Raw genomic sequence first — 17,928 nt, 5'->3', positions numbered from 1 at the left:
AAACAACTGTGAATTTATGCTAAGTTTTAATCTTAGACTGACCAGGCTGATTGGATGTGGCAGCTCAAATAATTTGTTGCCTGTACCCAGACCTCCTGCGAGTTTACCAAATTGAATGACAGTTCACAAAAATCAGTTTTGGGACCTCAATGCTTATTTATATAAATAGCTCGAATGAAGGGACGGAAGGTATGGCCTCCAGGTAACTACCAACTGCGTGTGCAAATTTGTGTAAGGTAAAGACGACTAGAGAGATAAATGCATTGCTCAAAGGTTGACACAGGAGAAACGGGCTCAGATTCATTCCAGAAGTATTCCAGAACTCACTGCATTCAAGAGGTTCCAAAGAATCAGAAAACTTTTGATGTGACACCCCTTGTTCAAGGAAAGAGTAAGCAGGAATCAATAAACCAGTGTAACGTGTTGTAAAAATGCTAGAGTTCATTATGATGAAACTAGCAGGGCATGTTGAAAAAGCTTAATATAACCAAAATCTCTACAGTTTGTGAAATTTGTTTGACAAATTTATCAGCGTTCTTTGGAGGATATAACAAGCAGACTTGGTAAAAAAGGGAACTGACATATTTAGTGTTGTTGAATTTCCAGAAAGCATTCAATAAGGTGCAACTTCAAAAAGTAATTGCACATGAAATCTCAGTATTGTGGGCAAGGTATTAGCATAGATTGAAGATTGGCTATCACAAAATGCAAAGTTGGGATTAACAGGTTTTATACAGGTTGGACAGACATAACCAGTCTAGAATATAATCTATCTGTACTAATGGCTTAGGAGAGGAGCAGAGTATAACTTTTTTTTCAAATTTATAAAAAAGGTGGAAGGCCATATTGGGATAAGGACTTAAGGAATCTACAAGAGGATATAGACAGATCGAGTGATTTGGCAAAATACTTGCCAGACGGTGTTGAATGTAGGAAATTGAAAGATCAAATAATTTGATGGGAAGAATCAAAAATATGATTAGTATTTAAATAGAGAGGAACTCCAAATGTGCAACACAACTCTTGCATGCTAATGTTTTATTTCATATCAAGTGTAGCAAGTAATTATGAAAGCAAATGAAATGTTGGTATTTATTATCAGGTGCTGGAGCTTAAAAAGAGGGAAGTCTTGTGCAATTGTGCAGTGTGTTTGCAAGCTGCACATGTAGTGCTGTGTGGTTTTGGTCCTCATATTTATAAAAGGTACTGGTATTACCGTCATACAGTCAGATGTACAGCATGGAAACAGACCCTTCAGTCAAATTTGTCCTTGCCGACGAGATATGCGAAATTAATCTAGACTGCAACTCCACTGCATTAGTGGCAGTTTAAGAGAGATTCACTGGGCTGACTCCTGGTCTGAAGAAATTGACATATCAAGAACAGCTAAAAAGATTAGGCCTTAATTTATTAGAATTTAGAAAAATGAAGAGTGATCTAATTGTTGAAATATACTAGATTCTGAGGGAGCTTGACAGGGTAAATGTTGAGATGATGTCTTCACTTGTAATCTCAACTACTGGGCAGATTTGTAGAATAAAAAACAAAGATGCGAGGGAATTTTTTTTGGAGAGTACTGACTTTGGAATTCTTTCACCCAAAGATTATAAAGGCTAGATCATTGAAAATATTTCAAAATGAAGATAGATTTTGGAGCTTCAAGAGGTCTGGTATGAAGGAGCCATGATCTTATGAGAGGTAGACTCAAGAAGCCAAATGCCCAATCCAATCTATCAAGTTATATACTCTATGGTGGAAAAAAGGAATCCCTGGGATTCCTCCTTTCTCATCCACATAGCTACAGGGAAATACTGGTATGCATAACCTCTTTGCCTTTGTGTAATACTATTTTTTTTAAAAACGAGACCAACTTAGTAGTTTGCTTCTCCCTTAAAAATGTTTCACGCAATATATAGAGTCATAGAGCACAGAAACAGTCCCTTCAGTCCAATCTATCCATGCTAACCAAGTTTCTCAAACTTAGTCCAACTTACCTGCATTTGGTCCATATCCCTTTAAATCTTTCCTATTCACATGACTGTCCAAATGTTTTTTTTTTAAATGTTGTCACTATACCTGCATCTACATACAAACCAACCTTGTAGAAAAATGGTGCCTCTCACCTTAAGCGTATGCCCACTAGTTTTGAATTCCCTCATCCTCGGGGGAAGACCTTTGCTATTTACCTTATCTATGACCCTCATGATTTTATAAACCTCTATAAAAGGTCACCTCACAACCTCCTATGTGCCACTGAGAAAAGTCCCAACCTATCCAGCCTCTCCCTCTGACTCAAACCTTCCAATCCCAGTAACATCCTGGTAAATCGTTTTTGAACCCTCTCCAATAATATCCTTCTAGCAGGGCAACCAGAATTGTACAACCTCAACATGACATCCCAACTCCTGTACACAATTGTCTCAGTAATGAAGGCTAACACGCTAAATGTCTTCTTAACCACCTTGTCTACATGTGACGCAACTGTCAAAGAACTATGTACCTCAACCCGTACGTCTCTCTGTTCAACAATAATCCCCAGGTCTCGACCTTAAACAGTACAAGTCCCACCAGTGTTCACTTTACCAAAATGCAATACCTCCCATTTATCCAAATTAAACACCATCTGCCACTCCTCAGCGCATTGGCCTAATTGATTAAGAATTCCTTTATAATCTTAGATAACCTCCTTCACTGTTGACTATACCACCAATTTTGGTGCTATCCACAAACTTACAATTATGCCTCCTAAATCTTCATCCAGATTGTTTATATAAATGACAAACAACAGTGGACCCAACACAATCCCTGCAGAACACTGCTGGTCCCCAGTCCGAAAAGTAACCATTTCCTACCGTCAAGCTAACTTTGTATCCAATTGACAAGCTCTCCCTGATTAACTGTACTTCATCAAGAAAATAATTTTGAATGATCTTTGGACCAAAAAATGATAGCGATAACTTTACAGATTGAGTGAAAAAGCAAGTGAGCTTAAATTTTGACAAGCTGACATTTTTTTAAAACTTTGCTTACACTTTATTGAAATAGGTTTGAAAGTAGCATTTTTTCTTTCGCCCGCTCCAAAAGGTGAGGGATATTATGATGGCTTTTATTTAATGTTTACAGATTTGAACATGAAGAACTGTAGAGATACCTGGATTTTTAGAAGAATTCAATGAAAAGAAACATCGGAAGTGTTTTTAAAAAGGCATTCCCAGAAACTACATGTTTCAGATAACTGTTAGTTTTGCTTGGTTGTACACTTTTTTTTTGCACCACTAGGTTTTACAGCTGTTCTGTAATCAGGTTTTCAGGCTTAAAAGTGATTTTGGAATGCTAGGAGACGGAAGCTGCTAAAGAATAGCTTGTGTTCATCTCATCTCTTCTACTTCTGAAGCACCTTTGTGATGAAATCAGTGTGAAACCAGACTGTCTTCTGAAACAGGTTGGAAGATCTCACAATACAGTCTTACCTCCACAAGCCAAGGTTCCAGAGATAACTGGTGGCAATACATTCCAGACCATAATGATGGCTAAATATTTCAAAATTTCTCTTTGTCTTCAAAAACCAGAAGTAATGACCAAAGATATTTCCCATTCTCTATTTCCCATCTCTGACCCCCAGTGAATCACTGCAAACAGAAATCAGTTTTTCATTCTCCACTTGGTGTTTGTGTCTTGTTTTCGGTTTAAAGTGTAAAACATCTTGATATTACAAATAACATGTCATGCAATTTTATTTAATTAATCAATAATTGTAAAATCTGATTGGAAGATATTTTTATTTCATGACTAATATTTAGAAAGCATACTACTGGCCATATTAGGAACCAGATGAAGCAATGTTGTGACCCATAGGTATAGCACGACTAGAGAAAGACATTGTTTTGCACCCATTTCAATCATGTGTCCTTCTACATTGATCTCTCCCATTTTTGACCTTCTCTATTGTTTCAACCAAATTTAAAACACGAACAGCAATAGAACTCGTTTATTTGCCCAATCACTGGCTTGGAAAACATCAAATACACTTTAGTGCATATTTCCTTATGGCAGGGAGTGCTATTAACAGAAGAAAGTATTGCTTTTAGATCAGAGATATTTCATTGGAAAAGGTACAGGCAGAGGAGTTTGCACTTTTGATATTGGTTCGCTAAACATTTCAGGCAAGTGGATTCTGCTTTCCTGCGCCAGCTTCAATTTTTGTTTTAGTCCGGATTTACAGGATTGCAGTTTTTCCTTCTATTTCCTAAAATTGAGTTGAACAGACTTTTAAAAATATCATAGCTATGTAGCAATTTACTATTCATTTAAGCAATTCCACATTCCCCATTTTGCCCCAATTCAAAATTGAAATGCAAGACCATGTGCTTGAAACAAATTATCTGCATTGCTACTGATGCAATATGAAGTTCATTTCATTGTTATGCATTATAGATGGTAAGACAGATGCAAAAGTCAAGAGTTAGAAATAAAAGACAAAAAAATGACAAAAGTCAGTACCATGGTAAACAAAATAATTGAAAAATGCTGAATGCATTCTTGACAGGGAAGATCAATGTAAACTCAAGAAAGGTCAACTACAAATATTAACTGGGCTTCCCTCTCAGCAGATGCTACTAGAGTCTTCGCAGCATTTAATATTTACATTTCAGATTTACAAGAACATATTGATCAGCATGTGCAGCACTTAGCAGTTGTGCTAGTACCACTTTCATATCATAAAGTGATTTCAGGTGCAAATCATAACCTCTCAGGAGTGGTTGCTGCAATCCACCGAAACCAAGATTGTCTGAAATCGTTAGAGGAGCTTATTTCATTTGTTACGGATTTGGCTGTGTAGCTCTTTGTCATTACTGCTTCCTCCATAATGAAAACCCCAGCGGTTGCTCGTAGAAAACCGATACAGAGGAGTTGAGATGGAGGTTGAGGTTCTTCAGATCAGAAATATCAATTTTTGTACATTATGTCATGACCTCAGTAAAAATAAAAAACTGTTCCAAGTTCCAGACCACATATTTCATTTGTATTTATAGTGATCTTTACTGAAAAATTTATGACATGTATGTCATAAATGTGCCCTCTCCTTTTTGTTCTCTTCTGCCCCTCATCACCTCTGCAACTTGCTTATAAATTTGCTTTATCCCTAATTACTTCCAGTTCCAACAGAAGATCATAGACCAGATCATCAAGTTTTTCTCCCCACAGATATTATATGACCATTGAGAAATTTGTCTTTTATTTTAAAATGATCATATATTGTGGCCTGGTCCAGATCTAGAAAGTTCCCATCTAGACTCACTATCATTACAGCCCTTTAGAAGCTTTCCAATTTCTATTTAGTGTCATGCAAATTTATTCTGAGATTCATTTCAGAAGTTATTAGCTTGTAATGAAACTGAGTCAATTTTCTGGAAAAAATAACCACAGCAACAAAAAAAAATGCTTTGGACAATGTCCAACAGGTTCTAAGCTGTAGGTCTGAGACAGAGTACATGAGAACAGAGAGCAAATAAAACAGATAATAGTGCAAGGCAAAGCAGATGATCCTCAACTCCCTTTGCCATTGAAACCTTCAATTTTGTTTTTTAAAAACAGGATCACAAATTTTCTTCTTGTTCTCTCCCCTCTTCCACCCTGTTGTTGTAATTTTGTAGGTTGGTCAGTTAGCTGGACAGCTAGTTTGTAATGTAATGTAGAGGGACACTATTTGGGATCAATTCCAGCACCAATATCTACCCTCCTTTTTGACCGCTTTCCTCACCTGAGGAGTGGTGTACTGTCAGTCATCGCTCTAATGAGAAAGGAACCCTATGTTGCTAAGACTGTAGCAACTTTAAAAATTACTTTTTATAAGATGTGCTGCAATTAACTTTTGTCCAGTGCTGAAGAATGGCCATAGAATAACGGTTTCTCTCCAAAATGGTGCCTGATCTGCTCAGTAATTTAGTATTTCCATCACCAGAATTTTTCTTTTGCTTAACTTTGGCCTTCATTCCTTTGATTTCTACTGCTTGCTCATTAAAAAGAAAAAAGAATTCCAAGAATTCAAAAGCAAATTAACATTATCAAACACCTTTAGAGGAACAAAAAGACCCAAGTTGCTTTAGCTGACCCAGACTAGATGTTGGAACTTTGTGAATTGTACAATGAGGAACACAGAAAGGGACATTTAAAAGTTGGAATTATAGCAAGAAAAGGTTTTGTAGACCATTCGTAGGAATGAATTTTGGAAAAGTTATTCATCGCTCAAACAGCTTCCTGTGGTAGAGTAGAACTGTGATTTTATTTGAACTAAATGAAGCTTAGCAAGTTCAGACTTCTCCAGGAAGGGAAGAAAAAAAGTGTTTTTTTCCGACGCAACATCACACCCACTTCCCAGGGAATGAGGAATAATCAGACCCCGAGAAAGATAAGGTAAGAGATATCGCCAGCCACTGATAGAGAAGTAGCCAGTGAAGGAGGAAGAAGAGGCAGAAAAATAATAGGGCAGACACTGAATTTGAACTGCTATTCATTGGCAAGATAAATAACTTGAATCGGCTAATTTGAATAGTCCACTCTATAAATTTACTTAATTTCTATGTAATTCCATGAGATAGTATAAGTCTACATCTATTAGCTCCTACAACAAGGAATAAAAGTGTACTGTATAAAAATATCCTTTAACCAGAAAACTTGACAGAAACTGAACGGTTACAGAAACAAAAAAGAATTTGAAGATTTGTAGCTCACATTGAGATTCTGGATGTACGTTTGCTCGCTGAGCTGGAAAGTTCATTTTCAGATGTTTCGCCACCAAACTAGGTAACATCAGGCAGCCTCGGGTGAAGCCATGCTTCCTATTTATGTGCATAGATTTCCTTGGGTTGGTGATGTCATTCCCTCTGGTGATGCCATTCCCTGTTTTCTTTTCTCTCAGAGGGTGGTAAATGGGGTCAAAGTCAACGTGTTTATTGATAGAGCTCTGCTTAAAATGCCACGCTTAAGGAATTCTTGTGCATGTCTCAGTTTGGCTTGTCCTAGGATGGACGCATTGTCCCAGTCGAAGTGGTGTCCTTCCTCATCTGTATGTAAAGACACTCGTGAGAGTGGGTCATGCCTTTTTGTGGATCATTGATATTCATGTATTCTGATGGCTAGTTTTCTGCCTGTTTGTCCAATGTAGTGTTTGTTACAGTTGTTGCAAGGTATTTTGTAAATGTTCATTTTGTTTGTTGTCTGTATAGGGTCTTTTAAGTTCCTTAGCTGCTGTTTTAGTGTGTTGGTGGGTTTGTGGGCTACCATGATGCCAAGTGTATTCAAAAAGAACAAGTACCCAACAAACACAGTCCGCCGATTTCTCAAACCCAAACAAGCAGACAAGACGCATCCAGAAACATTAGCCACTCTCCCCTACACCAAAGACATCTCAGAAGTCACTGCCAGACTACTCAGACCTTTTGGCATCATGGTAGCCCACAAATCATTTGCAAGAACTGTAACAAATACTACATTGAACAAACAGGCAGAAAACTAGCCACCAGGATACACAAACATCAACTAGCCACAAAAAGACATGACCCACTGACTCTAGCATCCTTACGTACAGATGAGGAAGGATACCCCTTTGACTGGGACAACACATCCATCCTAGGATAAGCCAAACAGAGACAAGTGTGAGAATTCCTATAAGCGTGGAATTCCAGCCAGAACTCTATCAACTAACACATCGACTTGAACCCCAATTTACCACCCTCTGAGAAAAAGAACAAGAAATGACATCACCACAGGAAACCCAAGGAAACCTAAAAACACAAATAGAAAGCGGGTCATAATACCAGTGCTTCACCAGAGGCTCGCTAATGTTACTTAGTATGGTGACAAAACGTCTGAAAAATGAACCTTCCAGCTCAGCAAGCAAATTTACATCCAGATAAAAAAAATTCTTGACGCAAGTGTTCATTGCAAATTTACTTAAGATTGGAGGTCTGATGTGAAGTCCTTGCCATTTATGAAAACGAGAGATCTTAAGAAAACAGAGTATCATTCCTGAAGCTAAATTCAAAACAACAGCTGCTCATTTTCTTATCCAAGGCACAGTGCCAAAACCTTATCAAGACATCAAAACTAAAATACTCATCTATGACACGGATATAAAATATAACAGCCAGAAAGTCTGGAGAGAGTACAAAAGGAAGAAATGAATAAATATATTGCATACTGAATGAAACTATAAACCAGCTCAGTTACTAAGACTTTGATATCAAGCAACATTTAAAACAGTGTAACTGAAACACCTAAAACCAAACCATTACACATCAATATAAACATTCGCCATTATTGTTGGCACAACAGGTCTGGATCAATGACAGAATGATCAGGTTAAGCTGAAATTTTGACCCCAATGCCAATCTCATTTACACTGGAACATAAAATCAGCCTAAGTAGCAATCAGCAGAAACATTAAAAGAATGATGAAATTAACACCTTTTTCCCCTTCAAATATGAAAACTAAAGTCTGAAATTATCAAAATTAATCTGACATGCACAACAGACATTAAGGAAATATAACTGTGTAATGCATCTTGCACTGGTAGCTTAAAATAGAAACAAAACAGAAGACAACAGAGAATTTGTAAATTGCATAAAAATAACAATAAAGCATTCAGACTTATGACTATTACTTGCTTTTCACAAAATGTTGGATGTAATTTTACATTCATTTGAAATGAGCATAATCTTAAAACTTGCACATTACTCATCATGCAGGCAAAGACATTATGAGGAGTAATGATGCATCCTGGTTCAACAGATGCATACCACACTTTCCTCAATCTTTTACTTCAGAAATTCTTATTCACCAATTGCATGTCTATGGACATTATTCAGGAAATTTTGATTAGTTTCTTGCTAAGCTATCATAGTGTAACCAATATCTATATTATTCATTTCCAATTTTGGATCCATTATCTTTTATGAATGTCATTTCTGAACTATTCAAGATATTAACTGCTGAAGGATTTGGGCTTCGACCAAAAATTATTTTTGCCAAAGTTTAGTAAATGTCTCAAATTTGTAAAAGTCAACGTATGTGCAGCTATTATCTTTTAAAAGACTATTGTCTACTGGCTGTTCTTGATATTTTGGCTCACAGCAGAAAGCCTCTTTTAAAAGGTAGACACAAGTGATAAACTGTAATACTAGAGGGCAGAAAGTATCAAGAGATGCCATACTTACTAAATACTTTACTTAATATTTATGCTCTGTGGAGATCAAGTACAAATAAGAGGAAAACTATAATAAAATCAAGAGGAGTGATTAATACTTGCATTAGAAAGACAAATCTCCAGGACTAAATGGCTTCCATCCTAGAGTATTAAAAATAGATGAGGCAATGATGATCAAAGGCAATAATGATCTTTCATAATTCATGAATGATTCTCTTGATTGCAGGAATTGTCAATGTCACTCCACTGGGCAAAAGAAAGAGTGAAAAACTCAACCAAATTGGTCATTCAGTCTAATATTTGTTGCAAGAAAGATTCAAGAATCTACTGTTAGGGATAGAGTGCTTGAAAAATGTGAATGAAGCAGAAAGAATCTCAATGAATTTGTAAAAGGCCAGTCAAGCTACTAAGCATAGCTAAACCTGAGAAATTATAAAAAAAGTAGATAACAAACAGCTTTCTTGGTTCAATGTAGAGTTAAACTCTTTCAGAGTGTAACTTCTACACCCTTTACAGGCTTTGGCTTTAAATAGTTTGTGTAATTTTGCTATCAGACAGCAGCTATTTGTCTCCTTTTATGCACTTTGTTTAGACAATTTTTTTGGTTTCTTGTCCTACGAACACGGCCTTCATTATTTCCTCACCTGTCTGCCACCCTAAAGGCTTACCTGAGTATTTTCTCCTCTCACCCTCTCCCCTTTACTTGCCCACTTTTCTCTTTTGCTCAGCTCTGATGAAACAAATCAACCTGAAACATGAATGTTGATTCACTTGCCACAGACATTGTTAGACCTATTGAATATCTCCAACATAGTATTTATATTGTAGATATTTAGCTCATGTGGAGCAGCTGAGTGTTCATAGATGGTATTTCTATGAACTTACAGAAGCCATTTGATATAAATTTGATGTAAAGCATTTGATTCACATAAACCACTATTTGACAATGAAAGCACACAAAATCAGAAGCTTGTGACAACTATGGAATCAGTCATAATGTAAATGATAAACCATTGACAGTGGATCACTCTTCTCATTCACAATTATCATTGTGCAGAACTGCTCCTTTTCTCGATGACTAACATCCCCCTGTCCTAATCCCCCAACCAATCCAAAAGGAACTCATATGCCTTGAAAATCAAAATCATCCATGCAGAAAGCCCAGGCACCAGCTTCTACCCCAACACTCTCAATTTCATAAGTTTCCCCAAAGGTTCCACATAATTCTACAGTTACTCTCCGCCAACCTTCCCACATGCCTTTACATTTTCATTTCCAATTTCAAATCATTACAAAATTGTTCAATTTTTATTCAACTTGTTCATCACCTTCCAAAAATCTCAGCCTCCTAAAAAAAGCTAACATTTGAATCCGTAGTTTTGACAGGATGAACAGGTTCTCTGAAAACTCCTTTACATCAGAGGACTCTGAACAGGTCATTATCGCCCGTCTTCTACTTTTGTGCCCAACACCTTCAAACTGAACCTTCTTTCCTGTCATAGCACCAAGATTGTTCTGGGCAAAACCAGAGAGTGTATTCTGTAACTGTAAATATTGTGCATTATTGTTTAATATCTCTGCAACATTAAAAATCGTTTTACACTGCACTGTCCACCATATCATTTCTGCATTCCAGTCTAGTGAAACCAACATTTCTTTATCCATCCAATGACTTGTCTTCTGCTTCCTTGAAGAAACTATGTGCTCAGTCTTTGTGCCAGAGAATCAGCTTTGACATCTATTCTGATGATACTCAGTTGAATTTGCCCTAATTTCCATGAACATACAATACCAGCATCATCGCTCTCTTGATATTCTCTTCCAACTGAACTTTAGGATCAAACTATTGTTTTTGATTCCACCATAAACTCTAACCCTTTGGCTAATTGCAAAAGGCGGCAATAATCCCGTAATGTGACAGAGAGACCAACTTCCATCCCAAAAACACTGCTCCCCTCCACTCTTCTGAAACTCATACCGTACTTTTGATCACTATATACAAAATTGTCCAACAACCCCAATGTTGACCTACCCCCTTCTGTAAATTTCAAAATGTCCGAAACTCTGCTCTCACTTGACAATCATCCCTCAAATGACCTACAATTAGAAGATATAAGCTTACTTTCCCAGTTTTTCAACCCCACCACATCTTAGTTTATCACTAGCTACACTAGCCTAGGTCCTTTGCTCCATCATTTTGTCAATGATAATGACCTGCCATATCCCTATGTTCTTTCATGTGTTAATTATAATGCTGGAGACTTCAGCCTGACCACAAGAATTCTCTCCCAACCACCAGTCATCTTTAAAAGCCTCCTTCCAGAAAGGCCTTTGGATAAATAGTTCATTCGCTCATCTCATCACCTGCAAGTCTCTTGATACATTCCCTATTCTAAAAGCTGCTGTGATGCACAGACCATTTTTAAAATTATAGGCTGAGTGTTGTCTAGTTGCCACCTGCATTAGGTGACAACTGATCTTTTCAGACACAGACTTTAAGCACACATTTATAGCTTTGTTTTCTTCTGCTTAGAGGAAGGGGCAGGTATATTCAGTTTGTATTAACTTGGACAAAATAACATATCAAATTATAAAGTTTTATACAGTCAAAACTCAACATTTAAAAATGATAGTCTGCACTGAGCTGAAGTATTACTGCATCTGATTTAAACTTTGCCATCTGCCCAATTGTTGGTAGTAAATAGGATAAAACACTATCATAGTGTCTTCGAGCACATAGTAGTGTATGTTACATACAATAACATTTCAAGTATAAAATAGCCATAAATCGATTGTCAAATTTAGTCTACATTTCAGAACTTTTAGTTTATTACTCATGCATAGAGTCAGACAAAAAACATACAGGGAATGAGAGGTTAGATTGTATCATTCTATTTCAATTAATCCAACGAAATGCAAGACTACGATAACTACATCTCACTTCCTTCTTTGCATTGTTCTTTTCCTCCAATCTCAAGTAAATCAGCTGAGAAGTCAACATGAAGCAGGATTAAGCACGAACCACAACATACATACGAATTAGGAGCATGGCGTCTGCATTCAGTAAGATATGTTCTGATCTACGACTGATTTCATTAGTACACATTACTGCTGACCCTGATAACCTTTCATGCTCACGAAATGGTGGAGCAAAGGACCTAGGCTAGTGTAGCTAGTAATAAACTAAGATGTGGAGGGATTGAAAAACTGGGAAAAATCTACCTGTACCTTAAAAACAGACTCTGCATCTACTATATTTCTAAGAACAGAGGTCAAAAGATTACTTTAATCTATTTTAATTGGACAACTCATTTTTAAAACAGCAGCCCTTTTTTCCCTAACAGCAAACATCTCTTTCACATGCACACTGTCAAGACACCTCAAGATCCTACACGTTTCACTCAGTTCACCTCTTACTCTAAGCACCAGGTGATACAAGCTTTCATGTCCAACCTTTCCACAGAAACACAATTCATCTGTTTCAGATAACCCATTTAGATTCCTCTTTAAATGAAGGAGGCCAATGCTATACAGTACACAGTCTTCCAGATGTGATCTCATCAATATAACTCAAGCATAACCTCATTTTTGTATTCAATTCCCTCTGTAATAAACAACATACTATTATATTTTGCAAATTTATAGAACCTACGATATTAACCTTTTCAGGACAGGAGATTTCTCTGCATCTCAATTTTGTAATCTCCCACCATTTGATAATTGTCCATCTGAACAGTGTATAAAAATAATCTCATTTTCTCACATTATATTCCATTTGACGGATCAATGTCCATTCACTTAACCCCTTGGCAGCCTCATTCCATTTCCTGATTATAACTATTTCTAAGACGTTAGATGTATCATCGATAGAGCAGACTGATGTAAAATACTTGTTAAATTCACCAGCCATCTCCTTACTCTTCCATTAATCACTCCCCAGACTCACTTGTTAACTTTCTAAACCAGCTACAAAAATTGTTTGCATATTTCTTGTACAAGGAGGGAAAACCTAGTATATCTTTTAATTGTTCTTGGATGAGAACATTCAAAAAACTTGACCTGCCAGTAAGCTGCGTGTAATTATGTGCTTTTTCCTCAAGTTTGATACTTTAAACCATCTTAGTTAGGTCCAGATGATAGATCCTCATTTTGGATTTCCTTCAATTGGAATGCACCTATTGTGTATTAAGAAATATCCCCTTGGATATCTGCCACTTAACTATCTCACTTTAGCCAGTACTCCTCCTCAAAAGGAGAACTGGCTGAAGTGCGGTAGTTAAATAACAGACATTTAAAGGGATATTTAATTGCCCCAGTTTCAGTTTAAAGTAGAGCTTTGGATCAAACCTCTCTCACTCGCACAATGTAAAATTTCATCATTATATATTAGTAGCTATTTTAAGCATGCTTGCATTAAGTAATTAATAATTTGATCTTGTTGTGCAATGCCAGATCTACCATAACCTGCTCTATAGTTGGCTCCAGAATGTGCACTAAGCGAGCAGTCATTCTACAGATTAGCATTAAAGAAACATTATCCTGCCATTCTATCCCCAAGTCATTTACTTCAGAAGTTGATGCCCCACTAAGATATATTGTCCCTTCCTAGAGTCAGCCAATGGGAATAATTGCATCAAATATACCAAATTTGACAACTCCAGTGTGTAAATTGTTATGAAGCATGACATTGAAACATATTATCCAGACAAGGAGCTTGTTAAATATCAAACCCTTTAGAATTGGCCTCTGGTGGCACAGAACTTGAATCCTGTGGAAAAGAAGTTTGTCCCCAGTGGGGTTACCATTGACAATAAAGTGAAATGGAATACTCAAATAAATGCTGTGGCTATAGAAACAAATGAGGGCATGAAGGGGAATAAATAATCTCTTAATCCCCTAAAGTCTGACCAATCATCTATATGCTACAAGTCTTAGTATGATGGAATACTCCCCACTTGCCTGCATGAATGCAGCTCCAACGAAACTCAGGAAGCTTGACACAATCCAGGACAAAGCAGCCCACTTGATTGCACCCAATCCATCACATTTAGCATTCATTCCCTCCACAATACTTGTGTACTTTATTTGCTAGATGCACTGCAGCAACTTACTAACGCTCCTGACAGCACCTTCCAAATCAGCACCTCTGTAACCTAGAATATCAAGAGCAACAAATCCATTGGAACCACTGCTGGCAATTTCCCCTACAAATCACACAGCATCAGGACTTGAAACTACTGTGTTCATATATTCACATGTGGGGACCGATTCTCTGTAAACTGCAGTGCAAGGTTTTCAAATTAACAGAATTTACTTGTGTAACCAGAGTCCAGTTGCCAAGCAACCAGCAACTTTTTTTCCCTATAAATTGTGATCATTTATAATAAATCTATACAAACTACAATAAAGTTGTATTGATGTATAATTACTAATATTTTGTGCACTTTGTCCAGATCTTACAGAAGATTGTCAGTGAAGAAAAATAAACAGACTTATGCATCAGAATCATGTGAAAGTCAAATTACAGCTGACACTGAAGGAATTTAGCTTCTGTTTGACAATAACCTGGTGCCTGGAAGCTTCCAAAAACATCCCCATCACAGAGTTGGAGACTTGGGAAAGTTCTGACTGACTTACTTTAATAGTTATCCAGGGAAGGTTGATGAATCAAACTTCATAGTAACCATAAAACTGAGGACCTTCACCTGCATCCTGCTGAACACCAGACACCTCCCTAATCACCAGTTTCTCCCTAACAACTTTCCCATCCCATACCCAATGTCTCCCATCGGGAACCAACCTGAGCACCTCTGAACCAACATGCCCCAACCAGCCACTTACCTTCTTTCTAAATATTATCAAAGTACCTGTCACCTGTAAAACCCTTTTTAACAGAAGGCTGTTCCTTAAAAAGGAACACCTCTTGGCATAAGATCAGCATTAGAGCCAAAGTGATTTCCTAGCTGGTTTGACTTAAGTCTGGTCTTAAAACTGCTAACAAGTAAACAGGAAATCTTTAAAATGGGATTACCAATCAGACCTATTCTACAGTAATAGGTCTATCTTTGCCATAATACAAGTCCATTTCACTAGGCAAAATTTAACCACAAACTAATCCACTGAAACCCACATAGATAATGCATTAGAAAATCCTACAATTGTGGATTGCAATGCAATATTAAATCAGAATTGCAAACATCATTTCAAGCAGTAAAATATTGGAATATGTTGATGGTGTTCTTATCATAATGTTCTGTTGTACAGCCTATTAAATAAAAGTACTATAAGTGCAGTACTGGAAGTCCTTACACAAAATACTGGGTACATAAACCCTCATTAAAAAAAAACATGATTTATAAAAATAGGAAAATCCTGTGATTAGATATACTTGTGTCTTTGGATCAAAATACACATTTACATTGAAAATGAGTCAATAATGAATCACTACAATGTATACACTTGACTAATATTAGATTTTTTTTGGTTACTAACTTGCCGTGCTACATTTTTATGGGTTATTCAATTTCCCTCCAGATTGGTCATTGAACAAAATATTTTATTATGGCTTAGTTCAAAGTCACATCCAAACAGTAGATAAATCAAATACTCAACACTAAATAACATTTTAACCACAATACAAAGTTTAGATTTTTTTCAAAAGCTTAGCAGGTCTAGTAGTATCTGAGAAGAAAAATCAGAGTTAATGTTTCAGGTCCAGTAACCCTTCCTCAGAACTGGCAGTTCTGAGGAAGGGTCACTAGACCCAAAATGTTAACAGATTTCTTTTCACAGATGCTGCCAGCCCTGCTGAGCTTTTCCAGCAATTTCTGTTTTTGTTTCTGATTTACAATATCCACAGTTCTTTCGGGTTTATTTAGATTTTGTCCATTCGTCAACTGATGAAAAAAAACTTAATTTACAAAATAGAGGAATAAACTTTATTAGCAAAAAAGACAGTCTGGCTTTTCAATTGGGACTTCTGTTACTGAATTTTAAGATACTTTTGCGGGCCGTTAAAGTAGCTTAAATACACACCTACCTGATCAGGTCAAACCTGATAAATCATAGGCATCAGATGCCTTTGTGAATGATCAACACCAAGTCTCAGAGAACACTATTTTAGTTCTGTTTTTGGCTTAAATTGAATCAAATAGGAAAAAAAACCCACAACAACACCAATGGAACAATGACAGTAGGGGGAGAAAAACCGTTCTCAAACCATGCTCTTAACCTAGTGGCAGACACTTTGCAACTTCTGGAGACCAAGAGTGAATCAAATATATGCATGTGGTAGAAATCAGCTTGACCAAAAACCAAATTCTCCATCATTTGGAGAAACAACTAGTGAATGAAGTAAACACTACCCTATATATTTGTACCCAGTATAATACTGACTTAGTCTTGGTTTATTAAAAAAAAAGGTTGCCTTGAAGTGACAAGATTCTAAATCCTGGAAACAAATGCAGTTAATATATTTGACACTTTGTCAGTAATAACATTTCTCTAAAAATGAACACAAACACGAGCCATGACAACCGTGGAAACCCAACTCACCTTGTTTCTTCACCGGCATTTTTTCTCTCAAAGTGTCATCACCAATCTTCGCCAGTTCTAGGTATGCTTGACACCAGACACCGCTCGTTCTCTTTTCTCACTCATCAAGCAGGCGAAACACTCTTAGCATTTAAACTGCGTTGTAAAGAAAGCCCCAAAGGCTATATGTGCTAAAGAATACAAACAAATCTCAAATACACACATCCACAAAACTCACAATAAAAAGCTTTGCGAAGAAACTATTTGTTAAAAGTGAGAATGGAATGGCCAAATGTTTATATAGAACGGTAATTCACTGTCCAGTTCAAACTCAGAACACCCATAAGAATTTGGCGGAATCTAACTCGATTCGTTTCAAGAGAGTCTAGACATTCGTTGTAGCTCTCAACCTGGCAAAAGAAGGTGTTTCTTCCTTTCACTCGTGATTTCTTTTGAAAGCTTGTAAGATTTCCCAGCCAGGTGGTGAGGCGCTGTTAAACAGAGTTGGAGCCGGGATCCAAAGAAGGAAGCGCAGCTGGCCAGTCACCCGCACTGACTGTCCCTAACATTAATCCAGCATCAGTTTTATTCATCGCGTATCATTGTCTCAATTCCATCGCTGACGGACTCAGCCACCATCCGTGACACTGTTTGAGAGAAAAATTAATCAAAAAACACAGAAACACCCTTGAAATCTGACTAAAAGAGAATCGGGAATCGCTCCCAAATACGAATACGCCTTACAGAAAAAATAAAAATAGTGATCGTTATTAACTTGATTCCCCTTCGACAGTTGGACTCAAATTACAAGGGCCACAGTTTATCCCTGAAGAACGAGAGAGGATAAATTCAGCAAGTGAAATGCTATAATCAAGCAGTAGGGAAGGGGGGGTTCTTATGGTGCAATGGTAGTATCCACAGCTCTGGACCAGGAAACCGGGTTAAAGTCGCACCTGCTCCAGAGGTGAATAAAAGAACATCTCTGTACAGATGCTGGGCCACAGCTCCGTATGTCTCAATTCTGACAACTCCGCTGCTCCAGGCAGCTTTCTGACGGGACACAAACTGAAAGGGCCGACATCTACCAGTTACATTATTTTCATTAGAATCGACACTTAAATACCAATAAAGCATAATCTGTAAAATTTACACCTCCCGAGGGAAGGTAGAACTACTTGTTTATGTGTTA

General features: G+C 37.1%; 1 protein-coding gene across 8 annotated transcripts in view; it reads right to left on the bottom strand.

The window, feature by feature from the left end:
* Positions 1-17,928, bottom strand: part of dlg2 (discs, large homolog 2 (Drosophila)) — a 968,837-nt gene that overhangs the window by 950,669 nt on the left and 240 nt on the right. For 6 of the 8 annotated variants that reach the window (XM_043691613.1, XM_043691618.1, XM_043691619.1 and 3 more), the window contains exon 2: positions 16,761-17,386. In XM_043691613.1, the coding sequence (XP_043547548.1) occupies positions 16,761-16,779 (19 nt within the window). In that variant the 5' untranslated portion in view covers positions 16,780-17,386. Of the gene's footprint in view, positions 1-16,760; positions 17,387-17,483; positions 17,566-17,692; positions 17,924-17,928 lie in introns of those variants that run through there. The other 2 variants (XM_043691614.1, XM_043691615.1) reach the window with 2 other exon arrangements.

Source organism: Chiloscyllium plagiosum, chromosome 6 (assembly GCF_004010195.1).
Source record: "Chiloscyllium plagiosum isolate BGI_BamShark_2017 chromosome 6, ASM401019v2, whole genome shotgun sequence".
In the NCBI taxonomy this organism is placed as follows: Eukaryota; Metazoa; Chordata; class Chondrichthyes; order Orectolobiformes; family Hemiscylliidae; genus Chiloscyllium; species Chiloscyllium plagiosum.
The sequence above is the reverse complement of the archived record's forward strand: the minus strand, read 5'-3'. Positions and strand labels throughout refer to the sequence as shown.